The 21,011-nt window shown below is 46.6% G+C and overlaps 1 protein-coding gene across 6 annotated transcripts in view; it reads left to right on the top strand.

Moving 5' to 3' along the window:
• AATF (apoptosis antagonizing transcription factor) overlaps positions 1-20,429 on the top strand; it is a 101,228-nt gene extending 80,799 nt beyond the window's left edge. For 2 of the 6 annotated variants that reach the window (XM_045889329.3, XM_045889328.2), the window contains one exon: positions 20,092-20,429. Coding sequence is in view for 3 of the 6 variants with exons in the window: in XM_045889328.2 (XP_045745284.1) it covers positions 20,092-20,155 (64 nt within the window). In the remaining 3 variants the exon portion in view is untranslated. Of the gene's footprint in view, positions 1-9,042; positions 9,552-19,293; positions 19,388-20,091 lie in introns of those variants that run through there. The other 4 variants (XM_045889327.2, XM_045889332.3, XM_054510927.2 and 1 more) reach the window with 4 other exon arrangements.
• Positions 20,430-21,011: the final 582 nt, after the last annotated feature.

The following is a 21,011-nucleotide window of genomic DNA, read 5'->3' as shown; positions in this document are numbered from 1 at the left end:
AAGGGAGAAGGGGTTGGGAATGTTTGTTGGGTAATAGTCCTTCTGGCATTCAGTGTTGGTGGGGGGGAGTAAGGCTGTCCCTTGTGGACTGATTGCTTATTATCAGCATTGTTCTTCAGCTCGTTTAGCCCATTAACAAGGAATTTAATAAAAGTCTTGTAGCTGGAGAACTGAGCATGTGTTTTTACCACAGTGCACTCTATTCCCATTGTGTTTCCTAAGGAGAAGAGGCATTTATCCACATTACTGCTCGTGCTGCATAGTCTCAATAAGCCAGATTAACTGTGGGTAAAGGAACTGGGCATTAGGTTTCTCTGCTTCTCGTATCCAAATTCTCAGGGCAAAAGAAGGCAATCGTAGCTTGACTTACTTCGTTTTTCTTTAGGTAATTCCATAACTGGTGACAATCTGCTACTGTACTATTTTGTCTCCTACTTTGTGTACCACAAAATATCACTGAGGAATTGGAAACTTTCATAGTTGTTATCAGTGTATAGTACTTTTCCTCAAATGAATAGTTTTTGTTTTGCTAAGTTACAGATATGTCATTCTTGGTATACATTATGAATAGAGAATTTTTTTTATGATTTGGAGATAGAGAAGGACTTTGTAAGCATGACACCAAGGCCAGAAGCCATAAGGAAAAATAATTAATAGATCTGACTACCTGAAAGTCACACTGAAAAAGACATCGAAAACAAAGTGATAAGTAAATGACAGGGACGCCTGGGTGGCTCAGTGGGTTAAGTGGCTGCCTTCGGCTCAGGTCATGATCCCAGGGTGCTGAGATTTAGTCCCACATTGGGCTCCCTGCTCAGCGGGGAGCCTGCTTCTCCCTCTGCCTGCCGCTCCCCCTGCTTGTGCTCGCTCGCTCTCTCTGACAAATAAATAAATAAAATCTTAAAAAAAAAAAGTAGGTAAATGACAGACTGATAAGAGAAAGTTCAATATATGATATTTTTCTTTACTATGTAAAATACTATGTAAAGAGTTTTTACAAGTCTCTGAGAATCCCAGTAAAAATAATGGGCAAAGCATGTCAACAAGTAAACTTAGAAATCATAAAAAAAAAGTCTCAAATAGCTAAGAAACAGACTGTCAACCTCATTAATCAAAGAAATGCAAATTAAAAGATTTCGTTTTTTCCCTATTAAATTATAAAACATTAAAAGATTGGTAACCTCCTGTGTTGATGGTATGGGGAAACAGAGACTTCCATGTACCATTGTTGGGAATGTATTTGGCAAAATGATTTTGGAGGGCTATTTGGCAATGTGTGTCAGAATTTTAAATGTATACTTAACTGATGACCTAGAAAAATCTACTTCTAGGAATTGACCTAAGGAAATATAGCAAGTCAGCAAATACATTTGTATTAAGAATCTTTATAGTGTGTGTCAACTATACTTCGGTAAAAAAATAAATAAATATGATCTCGTGGTTATGAGATTGAGCCCCACATCCGGCTCCATGCTCAGCAGGGAGTCTGCTTGAGGGATTCTCTCCCTCTGCCCCTGTCCCCACTCTTCCCCCCCTCTTTCTCTCTCTCTCTCTCTCAAATGAATACATCTTAAAAAACTATTTAAAAATAAATAAATAAGTAAATAGGAAATATAGAACAAAAGAAGAATCTTTTGCAACATGGTTTATAATGGGGGAAAATAAACAATCTGAATGACCTTCAATAAACAACTTGTTAAATAAATCACAGTAAATTCATTCAATGAAATTATAAACAGCTGTTGAAGGATGAAGTGGTGCTGTATAACATAATGTTCAGCTACAAAATACTATATTATAATCCATCTTTTGAGTAAATAGGTATGTATGATAGGAAAAAAAGTGATACCTTTATTTTTTTTTTAAGATTTTATTTACTTATTTGACAGAGAGACAGCGAGAGAGGGAACACAAGCAGGGGGAGTGGGAGAGGGAGAAGCAGGCTTCCCGCAGAGCGGGGAGCCCAATGCAGGGCTCGATCCCAGGACCCTGGGATCATGACCTCAGCCGAAGGCAGACGCCTAATGACTGAGCCATCCAAGTGCCCAAAGTGTTACCTTTAAAAAATCGATTATACTGGGCGCTTGGGTGGCTCGGTTGAGCGACTGCCTTTGGCTCAGGTCGTGATCCTGGAGTCCCGGGATCGAGTCCCGCATCGGGCTCCCTGCTCAGCAGGGAGTCTGCTTCTCCCTCTGGCCCTCCCCCCTCTCATGTGCTCTCTCTTTCTCTCATTCTCTCTCTCAAATAAATAAAATCTTTTAAATAAATAAAATCTTAAAAAAACAATTACACTGTCAGATTTCCACATTATTTTGTTAACTAGAAAAAGAAACCGTGCTTGTAACTTGATCCACTTATGTTTTGAAGATAGAGATTAAACAGGCATATATGTACACATATGTATGTATATGTTACAGTGGTTAGGGAAGTGTCTGGGAAGACCACACATCATAATATTTACAATGTTTACCTGTGGGGAAAGGAATGGCATGAGGGAGGGGGTGAGGGAGACTCAGTGTTTTACTTTTTATGCTTTTATTTTGGTCCAATCTTTTGCCATGAGAATGCATTCATAGAAGTTACATTTAAAAAAAAAAAGTTACATTAAAAAGAAGCTCTGAAATAATGGGCATCAAACTCCACATATTTGTTGCTGGGTGGAGGGGAATAGAAAACACATTTTACTTTCTAGTCTATGTATTTCCATAGTGTTTGAAATTTTTCTACAGTTAACTTACACTGCCTTTTATCAACAGAAAAAAAAAGGACGTTTTCAATTTGAAGATTATATATATAATATACCAAGGAAATGGGAAGGTGCTGATTATTTCTATATTGAAGTATATGAATGAAAGATGTCTTCCTTTTGGTTTCCGCCCTGTGGACCGTATGGATAAAACTGGCTTTTTAGTACTGAACTAGTGTCTCTTCCCATTACCTTCTGCCCCCTTTTTTAATCGTGATAAAATACACATACATTTTCCAGCACTTTTGATTTCTTATTCCCAGCGGCAGCTCCACCTGTGGTTCCTACCTTAGCCAGGTCTGGAGAAAGAACCCTTTCTCTTTGTTCCTTGGTTCCAGTGTATTGTTCTACATGTGCCTAAATTCCCCAGTGCTTGGGTTTTTTTGGAGGAGAAGCGGGACAGAATCTGAGTGCTATTTACTCGTTCTTGAATCCCCAGCTAAAATCATCCAATTTGAGCTAAAAAAAATTTGTACTTGGTCAAATTGAATTGTAACTGGAACATAGTTTTCATTAAGGGAGAGGATAGAAGAGATCTTTAACATGGGGTATTAAAATATCCTTAGTGGAGAGAGAAGTGCTATTTTTAAAAGGATCTTTAAAAAGGCAATGGCATCTTCATTTTGTTTCTCCTGTGATGTGGTCTGTGTAGTGTTATCTATTTAATTTCTGCTGATATATATTCTTTTCTCATGCTAGGAATTTTCTTCAAGTGATCTATTTTTTTAAAAAAACCTTTTACATGCAGAGTAGCCAGTTTGTGTCCCCATGTTACCACATTTCCCTTTGGGGGCACTTTGGATACTAATTTATGTGCTTTCAGGTTGCCCATGTTAGTGAAAGTCTCATGGAACCCCTGATACTTTATATGTGCTGGGCCAGTAGATCTTTACTCCATTAGGAGGTAGGCGGGTGGTTTCTGTTGCAGACCTGCTGAACATCCCCAGTATTGAGAGAAAACCAAAGAAATCCTGCTTTGCCCATGTGTTACATGTTTGCATGCAAGGAAGGAGATTACCAGGAGCCTAAAGATGACCACTGACTGCCAAGCCCTTGATACTCTTGGCACGTGGCAGCTCAGCTCCAGAGCGGCTGCTGCTGTTTGCCCTTTGGGGTCATCTTTGCTAAGAGGGCAAAGTATCGTGTGATACTATAGAGACAGGGTTATTAGTGGGCTAAGGGAGAGAAAAGGCTTGGTGTCTCTTTGGGAGAGAATCCCTCTAAGCATATTGTTACCACCAAGAACAGGTCAGTGTGATATTTACATGGTTAACAGGAGGATTGCTGTTTGCTTCTCTGAGGACTGAAGTTATTCTAAGCTTATCAACATTTTAGAAACAGAACTTACTTTACATGGTGTGAATCTCCTGGAGTACTATTAGAGCAGGGAGAGTCTGAAGTAATTCAGATGATTTCTTATTATGGTTCTAACCAAATGAAGAATTTGGAGGTTGTGGAAATAATCATCTGGGTTTTTTGCCTGTTTTTTTTTTTTTTTTTAAGATTTTATTTATTTATTTGAGAGAGAGAGAGAGAGCATGAGAGGGGGGAGAGTCAGAGGGAGAAGCAGACTCCCTGCTGAGCAGGGAGCCTGATGCGGGACTTGATCGCGGGACTCCAGGATCATGACCTGAGCCGAAGGCAGCCGCTTAACCAACTGAGCCACCCAGGCGCCCCTTATTAAGTTTTCCTGAGAAGCTTTGTTCCTTATTACAAAAATGATAGCAGTATTATAGGTACCCCATTCCTTTGGAAAGAACTTGAAATTCTCAATAGAAACAGTAAGAATTTCCATGTTAGCCCCCCATTTTCTCCCCCACAATAAAGAACCACTTTCCCCACTCCTTCTATGAAGCTGCTGGTGTTAAAAAAGAACAAGGAGAGGATCCTTTAATGATAACCACTAAGCACCAAATACATTCTTGTTTTACATCTGGAGTTTTAGAAAGGAAATGTACAAAGGTAATCCAGCCCTGTAAAGTGCTTTGTCAACATCACTGCCACGTTATTCTTGAGGTGCCTTGGTATAATGGAATTCGTACAGGCATTTTATCTTCGGCTTGTCATTTTTGTGTGTGGGTCTGCACCCTAAACATGGGCACATTCTACCAGTCTCCTGATGATATTCTTTTCCCCCCAGTTGATAACCCAGAGGTTAACTTAGGCCATTTTTTTTCTCCATTTGCCTACTTTACGCCTTTATTTAATAGCAGTGTCTACTGTGTCGTGGTGAAGGATTCTGGTGTAGTTTGCTTGGCATTTGAGAGCACATCCGCTAATAGCCCCAGAAGCACCCTCCACAGAGCATCTGTCGTTGGTTAAAAACTTGCAAGCAAGAATGGTGACGATACAGATGCTTTCTCGAGGCTTCTTATCTCTTAAAAAGACACAGGTTATTCTGACAGGTGAAACAAGTCCGGGCAAATATGCAACATTGATCTAATCAGCAGGAACGAGAGCAATATTTTCACTGGTGCTGCCTTTTACCATCGTCATTAAAGGCTCCCATTACTCTTTTGTTAGAGATTCCCTCTCTTCCTTATCAGATTACAGAATGAACATAACTCACAGCAGTGATTTGATCTCTTGTTAAAGAGGATTACAGCTTTTCATTAACTCGGATTGACACAGTTTATAATTCGCTTGTTGATACTCTGGTGGGCGGCATCACGTTTGACCCCCCAGCAGTGCTGAGGGGAAAGGACCCCCATATATCATCATTAAAGATGGCGTCCAGCACAGAGATAGGAGGCATGGGGCCTTCCTCCTCCGGTAATGTCAGAAAGGACAAAGGAAACATTCTCAAGTTCAAAGCTGAGACGTGGGCCAGGGTTTTAAAACTGGATTAGGAACTGTGATTGTTTTCTTCTGTTTTTCCTGATTCGCTGCTGTTCGGTCTTATACAATTCTAGTGAATTTGCATTCTCAAATTGAAGCCTTGGTTCCAAGCAGGATGTAGAGTGATAAAAACGCATCTTCTAGAAAGAGGTTGTAGATGTTGAACAGATAAATCTTTCCTCAAAATGGGGCTTCTTGACTACAGTTCTCATTTCGGTTAAATTCCTATCATTTCTTCAAAGGATTGTGAATCCTTTTTTTTCCCCCAAAGGGATCTTTCACATTCTTTAAAGTGGATATGAATGTTTCTCTTAAGGACTTATTGTTTTTAAGTTCTGGCATTTTATTATTACTGTCTTTTAAAATACAGTATCTTATAATATTGTATTAATCACAGCTTGCAAGTGGGTAGGCAATAGCTAAATGTTTTTCACCTTAATTTAGATTAAGTCCTACATTTCCCACAATGATCACTGAGCCAACGTTAGGTTGCTAAGGTATGTAGACCATTTCTGTTTCTAAGTACATTCATCCTGTGCTGTTATCTGCCCTTAGTCTGCTACCCTGTTTCTGATTGGCAATGAAATGACACAGAGTAATAACATCATATTCCACTTACTATGTGCCAGACACTGCATTAAGCCCTTCATGTACCTTTTCATTCAGTCCTTAAAAGAAACCACTGAAGTGCTTGACATTGTCTGCCTTTTATAAGAATACTGAGGCGGGGCACCTGGGTGGCTCAGTTGGTTAAGCGACTGCCTTCGGCTCAGGTCATGATCCTGGAGTCCCGGGATCGAGTCCCGCATCGGGCTCCCTGCTCGGCAGGGAGTCTGCTTCCCCCTCTGACCCTCCTCCCTCTCATGCTCTCTGTCTCTCATTCTCTCTCTCTCAAATAAATAAATAAAATCTTAAAAAAAAAAAAAAAAAGAATACTGAGGCATAGGGGCGCCTGGCTGGTTCAGCCAGCAGAGCATGTGACTCTTGATCTTGGGGTTGTGAGTTCGAGCCCTATATTGGGTGTGGAACCTCCTTCTAAAAAAAAAAAAAAAAAAGGGGGGGGCACCTGGGTGGCTTAGTCAGTTGGGCATCTGCCTTCGGCTCAGGTCATGATCCTGGGGCCCTGGGTTCAAGCGCTGAGTTGGGCTCCCTGCTTAGCAGGGTGTCTGCTTCTCTCTCTCCTCCCCGCTCATGCTGTTTGTCGCTATCTCTGTCTCTCTCTCTCTCAAATAAATAAATAAGATCTTTAAAAAAATGAAAAAGAATATTGAGGCATAGAGCTATTAAGTGACTGGCCCAAGTTAAATAGCAAGTAAGTAGTTGAGCTGGTCTGTGCATTTAGGAATGTGAATTCAAACCTGCTGTTATTTCCAGGGCATCAGCAAGCTTTTAGAAATGTTTGGGAATGATGTGCCAGAGGGAAGCTGCTTCTCCCCATCCTCAATATACATATAAGAACCTTTCTCTCAATTTAAAACTTGTTTGGGGATGGGCGGGGGAGACTTGTTTGGATTAAAATGATTTTTTCTTTTCCTTTTTTTCTTTTAAAATAGAGATGCTTTGGGGTGGGCGGGGAGTGCCTAACAAGTCATTCACATCTTAGTATGAATCACTTAATTTCCAGACCTGCTCTTATGCTTATAGCATTCTGGTTACAAAGACCCTAAATCTTATAATCAGCTTTGAAACCTGAGTTAGAGTATTCAGTCACCTTGCCCTTACAGTTCTACATCTTCCATATTCGGGTGCTTGTCACCTACTTTCCTTAGGACAATCTTTTTTTTTTTTCCTGTAATAAAGACAATACATGTGTATGGAAGAAAATTTGGAAATACAGAAAGAAAACTTCATCTGTTATGTGCTAATGAGAGTTGAACATTAATACTTTTATAGGTTTTCTTGCAGAATTTTTTGTGTATGTGTTTTATAAAGATATGCATATATGTTTGAATCCCTTTTTCTGGTTAACTTTGTATGCATTTTAACGCCATTAAGTTTTTAAAAGACATTATAATATAATATCCAATTATGAAATACTGTTGGACACTTAGGTTTCTGATTATTTTTATTTCTCTTTAAGTAATACTGCAGTGAACATATTTGTACAGAAATCTATATTTTAAGTCTTGCTGTGTCTTTAGAATAGATTCTTAGAAGGCTAATTCTTGGGTCAAAGGTGTAACTTTCTAATGATTCTTGATAGATCATACTAATTTACATGCCCCTGCTCCCTTACCAGTGAGGTTTGTCATTACGCCTTTGGTAATATGGAGGGTTATGTTTTAAAAGTATTTTCTATTTTGATTTGCTAAAAGTTATTTATTTTTTATAAGTTGATAACAAGTGACACTTTATGGACCTACACTGTGTTAGGCACTGAATTAAATAATTAATGTTTATTTTCTCATTTAATAGTAAACTTGAAGAGTCTGTGTATTTATTAATCATTCATACTCCTGCTTTATCCTTTCATTATTTTTCTTTTGGGTTTTAGTTTTTCTTTGCCATTTGTATGAATTCTGTCTGTTATGGTTATATACTATATTTCATATTTTTTGCAGATTTTTTCTTATTTTGCTCACCTGTTGATAATATGTTCAGTGGCCTCTACTGTCCGTCTCTGTCTCTTTTTGAGTCAGACTTTTTTTTATACTTCCCACATGGACTATTGTACCAACAGTCTCTTAACCACCCTGTCTGATCTAATCAGGGCTGTGTGTCTTGCCAGATGAGACCTTCCTAGTATACCGCGTGGAGCATGCAAGTCCTCGTTGCCTATAGAATCGAACAGGTACTCTTGACCCTGGCCTTCAAGGCCTTGCTCCCTTTCTCCCCTCATCACGTTTCAGTATGTACACCCTTGTGCTGTCCCCACAATACCCCCCCACCTCCAACCACTCCTTGCACTCCTGTCTCTTCATTCTGTTCGCTTAACCCGGAGCATCTCTTCACCCCTTCCCCACCTTGGTCCCTGCCCATTGGGATGTTCATAGTCTTTGACCAACACCAGCCTTTCCAGGGAGACTTATGATCCCCCTTCCACACTGAGCTGGGGGGCTTGATCTTCCTTGAACCCCTACTAACCCCTACTTTATTTGTTCTTTAATGCTATTTATTACAGCTCACAAAAGCACTTGATAGGGGTTTTCTTCTTGCTTAGAACACTTGGGTGCCTGGCTGGCTCAGTCGAAGAGCATGCGACTCTTGATCTCAGGGTTGTGAGTTCGAGCCTCATGTTGGGTGTAGAGATCACTTAAATAAGTAAACTTTAGAAAAAAAGAAGAAAAAAGAATGCTTAACTTGTAAATCAAAGTAGTGTGCATATGTTTACTGTAATCTTGTATTTGGTTTTGTATCAAAGTTCTATGCTCATACATTTGGAATAATATATTTTGATTCCAGTTTTTATTTTTAATTTTTTTTTTAAGATTTTATTTATTTATTTATTTATTTGACAGGGAGAGAGAGAGAGAGACAGCGAAAGAGGGAACACAAGCAAGGGGAGTGGGAGAGGAAGAAGCAGGCCTCCCGTGGAGCAGGGAGGCCGATGTGGAGCTCCATCCCAGGACCCTGGGATCATGACCTGAGCCAAAGGCAGATGCTTAACAACTGAGCCACCTAGGCGCCCCTTGATTCCAGTTTTATCTTGACTTATTGTATAACATTTTTGTAGCACAGGTATTATTTGCAAAGCCATATAATGTCTTTTCCCAGTTGATGTCAGCCTCTCCAAGCTAGAGAACTAATGCAGGAGGACACCTGAGCATGTTTTGCCCCCGCGCTCATGCGGCATGACCCAGAGGAGGCTTCCCTCTGTGGCTTCGTCTCCTTCTTGACAAAGCCAAAATAGTCCTTGCTCATGAGAGTCTTGAGAACGAAATGTTCTTTTAAATTTTTTGTTTCTGAGAAGGACTATTTTAAATGTAATCTGTACAATTACCTAAATAAAGAAAATGTATGTTTTCAAGTGGGTAAATATTGTATCGTCCTTTTACCTGCAGCACAAACATATCCATTTCTGTGCAAACCTGAAAAAAGTTGGCTGTAGGTCTCCCGTCTGAAATGCCTTTAATAAGGCTTTCAGCTTAAAAGTCTGTTTACAATTTGCTGGTAGGACTATTTTTGCAAACAGTCCTATAAGACAGGTGAACAAACATTTTTGCCTCTTTTACCGAAATCTCCAAATCCTCTAACTCCTTTAATATCCTTTCCCTGGCTCCCCTAGCACTTCGTACCTGTCCAGATGGCATACTGCATTCGCGTCCCCCTCCCAGCAGCGCCCCCACCCCCCGGTCGTGCCCCTAGTTAGCTGTGGGTTCTGTCTCCAAGCCAAAACACAACACTTGAGCGTCAGCTCTGTATTTTGTTCTTAACTCTTGGCCGTGTTGGAAGATCCCCAGAAATGAAGAGTCCAGCTCTGGGACTTCTCGTTCCCAGCCCTTAGAGAGTTTTTGAAGTCATTTATATGGAGGATGAACCTTGGGGAAAGATCTTTCAAGAACACTCTTGTATTTCTATCACTTCCAATAGCACACACCATGAACTTTGTATTCTGTAGGAGGTTTCCTCCTGTCCATCTTGGCTGTGGGATCTACACGGGGTTTGGTTTCTGGTGGCCCTCCTACAAATTATTAGTTACTATGGAAACATGGAGAATATAGACAGAGCTTTGTGATGACCAGTTACAGCTTTAGGTCAGTTTTTTGGACTGCTTTCGGATTTGTTTGGCTTAAGAAGAAAACAGTGTGGAATGGATTCTGGACCTGCATTAGCAAGGCATAACAGTCCCTGGTTACCTTTTGTTATTTTTAGTGTTGGTAGTAAGTGTCAAACCAAAAACGGATATTTAGATAAGGGGCATTGCCTCATTGTACTTTGAGTTCAAGGTGCTGGGAAGCGCTGCATTTGTAACGGGAAGCTATTACTAACTACCCTGGAAATGAGGTCTTGAATGAGCCATAACCACACCTTGTGTTTTATCCATTGTCTCCCTCTGGGGAGCAGAACACTTTATAAACATTAACTCTTTTGCCCTCTGGGCACCTCCACTTAAAAGGTAAATAAGACTGAAGGCTCTTTCTTCTCCCATATAGATGAGGCAGCGTCAGCCCAGTGAGGGAAATTACTTGATCGAAGGCACGGGAGGAGTTAGTGGCCCGAGGTGTTTGGAGTCCCAGCAGTGGACCTGGACAGCGTGGTGGCCGCTGACACCCAGGGGCCTGCCGCTCTATGTGGTTCCCCTTTCTGCTTCTCAGCCTGGTGGGGGTTGGGCCTTTGTCTCACGTGGAATGTGAAATGCTGCAGAGACGCGCAATTGTTCTTCAGCGTTTTGTGCTCCTTTATAAGAAAGAAGAAATCGATACACATTTTCTCCTACACGCACTTGGCAGCACTCCGTCTCCTCACCTACCTCCCAGTCCTACCAGGAGGCACAGCTATGCAACGGAACAGATCCCCCCCAGCTGCCAGGGGCAGAGATGCAAACTACTCATTTTGCACTTAGCAGTGAGGCTTTTTAAACCGAGTCTTCTAGCTGGCCAGGGTCATCAAACTGCTGGCTTCAGCAGCTGGTTGGTGACCCAGGTTGGGGGAGATGCCCTGTTGTGGACACCCGGAGGCTGCGGGGCCCCGGTTGCTACTCCTGGGGAAAGTTGACGTGGCAGATGTCTGGGACAAGCCTTTTTTTTCCCCAAATTGCCGATTTACAGAGAAGAGGAAGAAGTTCTTTGAAGGATCCTACTAAAAATCAAAGAAGATTGACAGATGGAAGGCATCAGTTTTCATTCTATCAATTAATATAAGTAAACTGTCCAAGCCAGAGCTCTGTCTCAGGGTGTATTTTATTTTTTAATCAGAAAATGTGATACCGATACCCGTAACTTCGGAGCTTCCTGCCATTAAGCACCTAAGTGTGGGACGTGAATGACAGAGAATTTGCTGCCATTATTAACAGACAGCCAGTTCAGGTGACAGCCAGCGTAGCCTTGCAGGGCCAGGGGCACAGTGCCTAGGTGAGGGCGTTGGAGCCCGGCCTGGAGATTGTTAGAGCTGAGAGCATGGATGAGGTTGCCAGGGGAGGGTGGGAGAGGCAAGAGAGGAGGGCCAAGAACAGAAGCAGGGAGAAGGTCTACACTCCTAGCCAGGAGGAATATGAAAAAGACGAAGAGGGAGGAGGAGCAAAGGAGACCACAAGATCCTTTCACCCCAGGGCGGAGAGTGTCGGGACTTGGGGGTCAGCAGCTAGGAGCCTGGCCCTGAGGGCCCCGCTGGTGCCTTCCACCCTGCCCTCAGGACAGCATCGGTGGGGTTGGTGCCGGGCGTTTGTGTGCTCTGTGGTTGCTGCTTTTGTTTGGAGTGGTCCTGGGCTCCTAGTTAAACGAGTCCTCCCGCTGATTTCCAGGAGTACTAGAAAGCCTTGCTGAAACTCTGTGGGTTGCCAGCAAACACACTCACTAATTTCCGTGTGTTCTGACCCCCAAAAGTAGGAGTTAAACTGGAGCTGAGAGATGCAGCACATGCCGCCCCCCAGGCCCTGGGTCGCTGGGCAGCAGCCTTGATAGGGACACAAACGTAACTCGCGTGTCAGTCTCCCCTTCAGTGCAGCCGGAGGAAGTGAGTCACATCTAAGCAGTGAAGCATCCCCGGGCTTTTAACAGGAGCTGTGAGAGGAGCTGCTGTTTGAACAAGGAGCTTCATCTTCCTGAAGCCAGCAGTCACCAAACCGTAAACACAACACCGGCCAACTCTATTGCCAGGATCGCGGGGGCCTGCCGTTAATATTAAACATCTCCAGCAAGGCAGAGAGCTCTGCAGCCCAGCCACAGAATAAAAATAAATAAAAATAAAGAGAAAACCCTGCTAAAAGCGGTGAGATGATTTGTCGTCTTTCCTGAGCGAGGCCATTTGTCTTCTCTCGCATCAAATCTGTTATAAAACAGTCAAACTGTGAAAGTGGAAATCATCCCAGGAATATGGAATATTAATGCACAGGAAAGGAGGCCACGTCCCTTTTGTCTAGAGTGCCAGTGTCGTCCCCCACCCCCGGCCACTACGACCTTTTTTTTTTTTTGCTAATCCACCAAGGTAAATTATTTTTCTTTAGAAGAATTTGGGAGACTCAAAGCTAGCAGTAGGGATGACAGAAGTTTCAAATATTTTTCGTCCTTGTTCAAGCAAAGTGAGCGTAGCTGACTTGGGAACCAGGAAGGAGCTCGAGCGAGGAACCCTGTGCCAATTCGGCCCTCATTCTGTCTCTCCCTGGCCGTCTTCCCTCTCCTTCCTTTCCCGAGCCTTTCAGTTCCTTTGTTTGGGCCCTCAGCCTGCTTCTCTGAACATTTATAAATCTCAAGTCTGTCTGATCTTTGGGAGTCAGGCCAGAGGCCACGTGTCACCATCTGTAATTTAAAGCTGCAGGGCTAAAAGCATTTGCAGAGGTTTGAAGGACCTAGTTCTGACCCGACCAAAAGAGTGAATTGGAACAGACCTTCTAGAGTCTCCTTCAAGCACGGGGAGGATGGTGATGAGAGCAGACACACTAGGTAATTTATGGGCGCAGTTTGCTGGGAACCACACCGCTGCCCGAGTCCTGAGAACCGCGTCGTGTACTGCCACCTCGTGGCCGGTTCGGGCGGCTGCGTGGAGACTGGCCTTGTCTCCAGATTTAGGTAATTAGCGGTGGATGTGGGCATCCTTGGAGTCCTGTCTGCTACTTTGCTAACTTGATCCTGTTAAGAAATAAGTCCTAGGTAAGAGAAGGTTGTTTTCTTTTCTTTTTACCATATTTCTTGGGGGGATGTATGTGTGTGTTGGTTTTTGGTCTGGAATTGTGATGAGATTTCAGGGAAGGAGGCTGTGATCCACTTTTTGTTGCCAGGGGATGTTGGGAGGAGAGCGAGGGAGCGTTAAGTGCTGACCTCCTGGCTACCTTCAGGAATCCTAAATTTTCTACTGTCATAATTTCTGTATGTTGTCCAAAGAGCTGCATGTGTCTCTTCACTTGGCTCGCGTCCCTAATGATCCAGTCTTGGGAGACGGGTTCCAGCACGTGTCTCTGCCTCAATCCTGTGACGTGCTAGGATTTACCCTCCGCCACAGCCCCCAAAGAGCACAGGGCAATCGCTTGCCATGTGGATCGATATATTTCCCCTGTTAGGTCACAGAAGCATTTCTCACACAGCTTTCTCTTACCTGTGAAGTCACTGGTACAGAGTAGGATGGATCTGGGTCAGAGGAAGCAGAAGGAATGAAAGATTAAAGGAAGGTATCATTTTGTGTCTCATGTTTTGGGGAGCTGACCACAAAGCATTCAGAGGGTCGGGGTCCGGAGGATCCCTTTGTTTGGGGTCACTGGTATGTGTCAGGCAGTAATTGGCAAGACATCTTGTTCAGTCGCTATTAGGAAGGGAGCCGAAGCTCCGTGAAGGCAGGGGAGGTGTGTGCTGAGAACGGCGGAGGGAAGAGAGCCCCGTTCTGCCCACTTTGGACCAGCGAGGCCGCGCCAGGCGTGTCAGGATTGGCGTGGAGGGCCTGAGCGTCGGGGGGTCTAGGCTTCATCCCAGCAGGAAGGAACGGTTTCTCTTCACCTGGCCAAGAACAGGTGTGCTTAGGGGAGGACCTCAAATCACTGAAATGCTGCCGCAGGGAAGGGCAGTCGGGGGCTCCGGAGGCCCAGGGGCCCGTGGGTGGCGGTCACAGAACGGCGGAGTCGCGTTCAGCGTGAGGAGGAGCTTCTGCTGTCGCCTGGCCCTCGCAGCCTTCCACGCAACCTGCCGAGGGTCGCGCGGGCGCGCACAGGTGGTGCGCACGGAGCAGGGGCCGCGCCAACCCTGTTTGCAAGCTTCCGCAGCCCCGGGAAGTACGTGGTTTTCGGAACGCAGGCGCCAGGAACGTGACCGGTGGTTCGCCAGAGCACGTGTCTGGCCCCCGAGAGCCTGGCGGCCGGGGAGTTTCTGTTCCGGCGCTTCCTGCACTGACCCCTAGGATTCGGGTTGGATCAGGAAGGCGCGGGCCGGGAGGAACCCTTCGCCTCTCTTTCCCTTTGCGTGCTTCTTCCGTGGCTCCGCCAGGGCCGGAGCGAAGCGGGAGCAGGTGCTGCGCCACCTCTGGGGGCCGCGCGGGGGGCCGCGGGCTGTGCGGGCAGAGGGAGCCGATGGAAAAGCAGGAAGGGCCACGACGCACTCTGCGACGGGTCCGGTGTGTCTCGGAAGAGCCCCCCGCGCACCATGAAGCCACAAATGAACAGGTTCAGATGAATCAAGGGCAAACCGTTGGATAGAATTCTCGTCAGTCCCCGCGAGCCCGTGGCGGGGACTGGCTCCGAACTCCGGGCGCGGAGCCCTTGCCCCGAGAACGCCGCGTGCTCTGGGCGCCGGGCCGGCTTCTTCGGGGAGCGGCGGCCTTGCTGCTTCCTTCCCGCTCTGCGCCGGCCTCTGGCCGCAGGGACAGGCCGGGAGAGCTCAGAGATGGCTCGGCAGCCTCGGGGCTTCCGGGACGAAGGAGGGGGAGTGCGGCGGCCGGGCCCAGTGCTGCAGGCCCCCGACCTAGTGCGGTGAGAGCCCTGCACAGATGCCGCGCAGGTGTGACGGCCCCTCTGTACCCACGGGCCCAGCAGCAGCGGGGAAGGCGCTGGCTTCTGTTGGGTCCGCGGGAAGAGCACGTGCAGGACTGAAAGGAGCGCGGGCGGGGGCGGGCGGGTGACAGGCGGGCTGCCGGCTGCTTCTGCGCACTGAGGGGCCGCTCGGGCCTCTGCACCCCACGGCTCCCTCAGCTGCGGGACTGCGAGTCCCTTCAGAAGAATCAGGTCATAAAGAAGCCGAATCCTAACACACACACACATTCTGTCTTTATGGAAAATGGCTGCTAATCCATGATCATTTTTTTTTCCAGAAACAGGTTTTGTGATAATATAGTAAAAATATTAAATTAGAAAATGCCTCACTAAGGGTTATAAAACCTTACTACACTAGAGATAGGTAATTATCCCCTCTACAGCCTAAGTGACAGTTTAAAAGAAATAAAAATGTTAGTGCTCATTACTTGCTTTTGTAGGTTGCAATAAAGGGTAAGTTAAATTTTAATTCAAGGAAGGGCCCCTGCTCTCGACCTTCTACCTTAGGTCCAAGTCTTGTTAATTACTCCATAGGTTATTCTCCTGCATGGTAGGAACATTAATACATTTTCCACAGTGGACGTTCCCACTGGCCAGTGAGGCCGGGAGTGTGGGGCAAGGGTAAGAGGGGGGAAGGCGTTTCAGCTCAGTGATTCAGATCTTGATTCTTGAAGTGATAGGGAGCGGGAATTAAGGTGTTTTTTTTTTCTTTTTAAACCAACTTCATTATGCATAGCCTTGAGGGGACCTCAAGTATTAAACTATACACTTACCCTAGAGAATCAGATGGAGACAAGGTTAACCTGAAGGATTGATAGTCGAGCTTCTCCGCATGGCTAAATCCCGGTTAGGAAAGATGCTGCAGGGGAAAATGTTCCGTGCGGCAGAAGGCAGCCTGACCCTCTGTCCCATGGTGCCTTTTTATTACCCAGTTTTATTTTTAGTTTTGTTTTCCTTGGGATGGGGAAAGGGATATGGACAGGTTCCTTTTCTTTGAAGATGCGTTTCCCTTTCCCTCAGCCCTGGCACCGTGTCCCATGCGTGTGTGCGTGTGGGGGAGACGCAGTGCTCCCGGCCCTGAGTCTTCACGCTGGGGTGTGCAGAGACTTCCCCAAGGGGAAAGGACACACACATTTTTTGGGAATCGATTTCCAGATGTGTGCTCCTTGCCCGAGTGGGGCAGCTGGAGAGTGCACCTGGGCCGGGGCTGGGGTCTCTGGTTTCGCCTGTCACCGTGGTCTCCCTACCTGCTGCGCAGCCTGCCATGCCCTTCCTCTCTCTGACGTGGAGGGTTCTCCCTCTGGGGCACCGAGCAGGAGCATGCCTCATGGCATGATGCGGGGATTGAGAACCGGTAACAAGGCCCCGTGGCTCGGAGGGTTCCAGGGCTTTATTTCCAACAAAGCTGCGGGACAACCTAATTGAGCTGTCAGCTGGCACATCTCGAAAACAAATTTTTGGTGGTAGATCACTGTGTGATTTGGGGGGGCATGTAATTCAGAAGGAATCAAAAGAATTGGGGGACACTGCTGTCACAAAACTCCCCTGCCCCCGTCTGCTTGTTCACGTGACGAGGTTTCTCTGCGCTTGCGTCTGCAAACACCGACAGACAGGAGTAGCCTGGGTGCTGAGCGCTCTTTCATTCCGGTGATAAATGCTGTTCACCACAGGTGCGTGACAGGCCCCATCCATATCACGAAGACATGCCGTTCCAGTAACGTTTTACACACTTAGGTGTAATAAATTTTCACCAAAATTATAATATGTTTTATTATACTGTTGTTGTATATGTCGATTGTGTCCTGATAATAATTGTGTAATAATGACACAATTCAGAAGTACTTTTTTAATTACTTAGAACCTTGTGGCGTCAAGAAATGAAAATATTTTCATTTCAACTTCTGAAATTTCAAAAAGTGTTTCAATTTACATACTTATTTTTTATGGCCAAGAAGTATAATAGGGTGATCAATAAAAGACTTTCAAGCATAAAACAATTAGAACAAAAATCTGTAGGGAAAAATCAAATGGAAATACAAGTTTAAAAAGGAGAGAAAGCTGTAAAATTTCCAAGCTTAAGAGTATGTTTATGTGTTATTTAAATGAATGATGATGGGGCGCCTGGGTGGCTCAGTCAGTTGAGTGACTGCCTTCGGCTCAGGTCGTGATCCCAGGGTCCTGGGATCAAGCCCCGCATCGGGCTCCCTGCTCTGCGGGAAGCCTGCTTCACCCTCTCCCACTCCCCCTGCTTGTGTTCCCTCTCTCGCGGTGTCTCTCTCTGTCAAATAAATAAATAAAATCTTTAAAAATAAATAAATAAATGAATGAATGAATGAATAAATAAATAAATAAAATGAATGATGATGGGTATCAAGTCAGTCTGGCTCGTACATTCCATTGGGTGCTTTACAAAAGAAATGTGCGAGTTTTATTCCAAAAGGTAGGGTTCACAAGATTTGGGTAATTATGTCCTTTGTGACTATTAAATTTATTGAGAAAAATTCCGTGTGTGAGGGGGCTGTGTGGTTTTGTAGAACTCTTGCTGGAGGAGGGCAGACAGACCCCCACACCGCCCGCCCCACGGGCCACCGCATAGAGCCTCTGTGGGGAAGGATGCGCCAGGGCCGCACTGAGCAGAGCAGTTGGTGCTGGCGGGGGGCGGGGGGGGTGCTTCATCCTGGTGGTGCCCCGGGGCGTGTGCGTGCCCTGTTGGGGCTGAGAAACAGCGTGGGGCCGGCGGGGGTGGGAGGGGGGACGGGAAAGTCAGTTCGAGGCTGCCACCTTATTCTTGGTCAGGGATGGTGAGACTGGAATCGGGCGCAGGGGCGGCCCGGGGAGTTTGAGGTGCCGTGAGGGTAGAGCCGGTCACTGAGGAAGGCCCCGAGCTGCAGTGACACTGAGACAGTGACGCTGGAATCATCCCTTCCTCTTTGTGTCTCTCTCTCTGTCTCAAACTGTTTTAAGATCCCAGACCCCTCAGCCTTCCAGGTTGCTTTGCCACCAACAGCTGCATATGTTTGTCAGCTTTGTCCACCAGAGTGTGAAATGATGTTCTATCAAAACATGGGTTTCAGTGTTTCACTGGGCGCTCCTGACGTGTGTGACGTGTGTCCCCGCTGCGGCCAGTAACTGGCGCGGCCCGGGCTCGATCCGGCGCTCGCGGGCGGTCCGAGCGGCCTGGGCTGGCGAGCGGGGCCCTCTCATGGGCCCGCACAGCCTTAAAGCCACACCGCCCTTTCTGCCCTGGCCCCTCTGCCCTCCGTGCCGTTCCAGTTCGCGTGTGGAAATGACCGGAGAGACTTGTGCTTATGGGCAAATGGGCCGCGGGAGCTCCTGTCCTGCGGGTAGTGGAGCTGGTGATCTGGAAGCCGCCGCCTCTGGAAATGAGGCCCCGCCGCCTGCCCCTCATCTGCATCTGGTCAGAGGCTGGTCAGAGGTGCCTTCGCCCCGCCCGTGCTCGCGGGGCTGGCCCTGGTGGGCGGGCAGGTGTGTGCGGGAAGGGAAGAGGGAAGGGAAGAGCGCAGCTCCCAGCTCCCGGTGAGGCTGTGGCTCTTGTCTTGAGGCCGCTGAGCTGGTCCACGGTTCAGGGGTGGCTGCTGGCGAATTCTTAGGTCACATCCCTGCCATAGTACAGGAGACCCGCCGTCTCCCCTCCCCCGCGCCCCTCTGCCGGCCCTGCGCTCCCCAGCACGATAGGGTCAGGCTGCATTCGGGGCTACTGCAGTTTCTTCTTTAGGATTTTTCCTTTTTTAGAAGTCTTAATAGGCTGTCTTTATTGCTGGACTTTCTAATGATGGAACCTCTGTTCCTGCGCACCACCTTGCGGGATGACTTCAAACACAGACTCGTAAGTTTTTGTGTTGAAGTCTTGTTAAACCAAAATAGCTGTTTGAAGGGTGGTGGTTTGGTGTTTTGTTCTGTTTGGAGAGTCAGAGCTTTCCCATGGGGTCGTTCCGTGGCTGGTATGTGACCGTACCCTGCACGCCCGGTCTCCCTCCGTGAGGTTCAGTGGCCTGGCCTTCATGCAGAGGCAGCTGTGGGTCGCCTGCTCCGGCCGGCCGTGTTTCCTCCGTGGCTCACCACCCTCCTTGCATCTCCGCAGGGAGAACCTGCGCTCCGTGCACCTGGGACCGTGTTCGGGAGCTCCGGTGACGAGGGCAGGAGAGACCCCAGCCCACCCCTTTTTGCATTTCCAGGTCTTGACAGAGGACTTTGGCTGGGTGGGGGTGTGTGTGTGCCGCATTTCACAGCAGAAACAGAGGTTGGAAGGGATACTTGATTTTCAGGGACCCAAGACCCTGGCCTACTATCATTTTCTAAATTTCGAAGCCCCGCTCTAGAAATAAATTAGCCAATCAAATTATTTATTAGATTGAAAGTAGATAAAAGGGGCCAGGGGAGTGGGGGAGAACCTTGGTCCTACCACCAAACAGCTGCACATGTGGTAGTAATTGGAATCTTGTTTCTGGGTCATTTTCATTGTTTTTCAAGTACTGCCAAGTCCAAGAAAATGTATGAAAACTAAATCATATCCCCCTACATCCCATGTCTGATTGAATCCTCCTCGTCGTGCGGTGGTCTCATACATCCTATTAAAATATTCAATCTTGTTTTCTTACTTGAAGAGCCTGTCTGTAAAGGGCAAACTTATAGAAAACTCATTCCCTGGAGACAGGTATCCAGCCACACCGGACTATTTACATATTTTACTATTTGATTGGCTGCTTCTAGGTTCTTCCTTCCTTTGTATCTGTGAGTAAGGGCTGTGGGTTGCATTTTTAATGACACGGCTGTGTTGGCCATTGAAGAAACCGAGGGGGCATTTCCTGGCTTCTCAGTTCTTGTTGAACCTTGAAAAGGGAACCAGTGTGTTTACCAATTTGTTTTGTTTGTCTTCTAGGACCGAGTTGTATCGATCTCTTTTTGGGCAGTTCCGCCCTCCTGACGAAGGCCAAAGGGACTGATCGCACCCGCGGCTCTTGCTGCAGGCCCGAGGCAGAGCCTCCGGACCCACGACACGTCGCGCATCGCCTCGGCCAGCCCCAAATGCAGGAAGCCGTCGGTCCACGGCTTTGGGCTAGTTGGGGAGTCCTGGGAAGGTGTGGGGTTCAGAGCACGTGCCTAATAAGTCCCGGGAAGCCTAGGAGTCAAGTGTGCATGTCCCCCACGCTTCAGTCTGCCAGGGACCCGCGCCCCACACTCGTTCACCGTCACAAATAAACCATGTTCTTAAGGCCACTGCCGTGCGTGCGTGATGTCTTAAGCAGCATGGAGTAAGTCGGCTTAGAGCTCTGGTGGGGGGACAGATTTGTGGGGAGGGTTTTCACTTTCTAGTCACACAGACTCCTCTCACAGTACAAAGTTCACAGAAGCCAGGATGCTGCTTGCTGGGCGGATCATGTTTGGCGATGGATCATGGCTCCGAGGAGCAGGGAATCCCCAGAAACCTCTGAACTGTGCCCAGGAGACTCTATAACTTGGAGGCATTTGCCCATGTGTCACAAATACAGATACCCGACTTCTTTCTCGTTTCCTCTTCCCCCCCCATAGATTCTTCCAGAGTCCTTTTCCATTCTCACCATTCCTAAATCACTTTATTGAGATGAGCTGTGGTGTACATCTAGCAGGGGGAAATGATTCACTTGTTTTTCATCTAGAGGTCAAAAGCTGGAAATTAAATCCCCATAAGGGGGATTTATTGGCCTGCTGTGGTCAATATGCAATGAAGATTATCTTGCATAAGTAATGTGTGCGTCCCGGCGTCTGCGACTGACCAGGCCCGGCTCCTTTGCCCACATCTCTATGTAGAGCTGTGGAGTT

This window comes from Mirounga angustirostris, unplaced genomic scaffold (genome assembly GCF_029215605.1).
Source record: "Mirounga angustirostris isolate CCGP_5_RB_7025 unplaced genomic scaffold, mMirAng1.0.hap1 SCAF_17, whole genome shotgun sequence".
Lineage (NCBI taxonomy): Eukaryota > Metazoa > Chordata > Mammalia > Carnivora > Phocidae > Mirounga > Mirounga angustirostris.
This window is presented reverse-complemented; position numbering and strand designations above follow the sequence as displayed.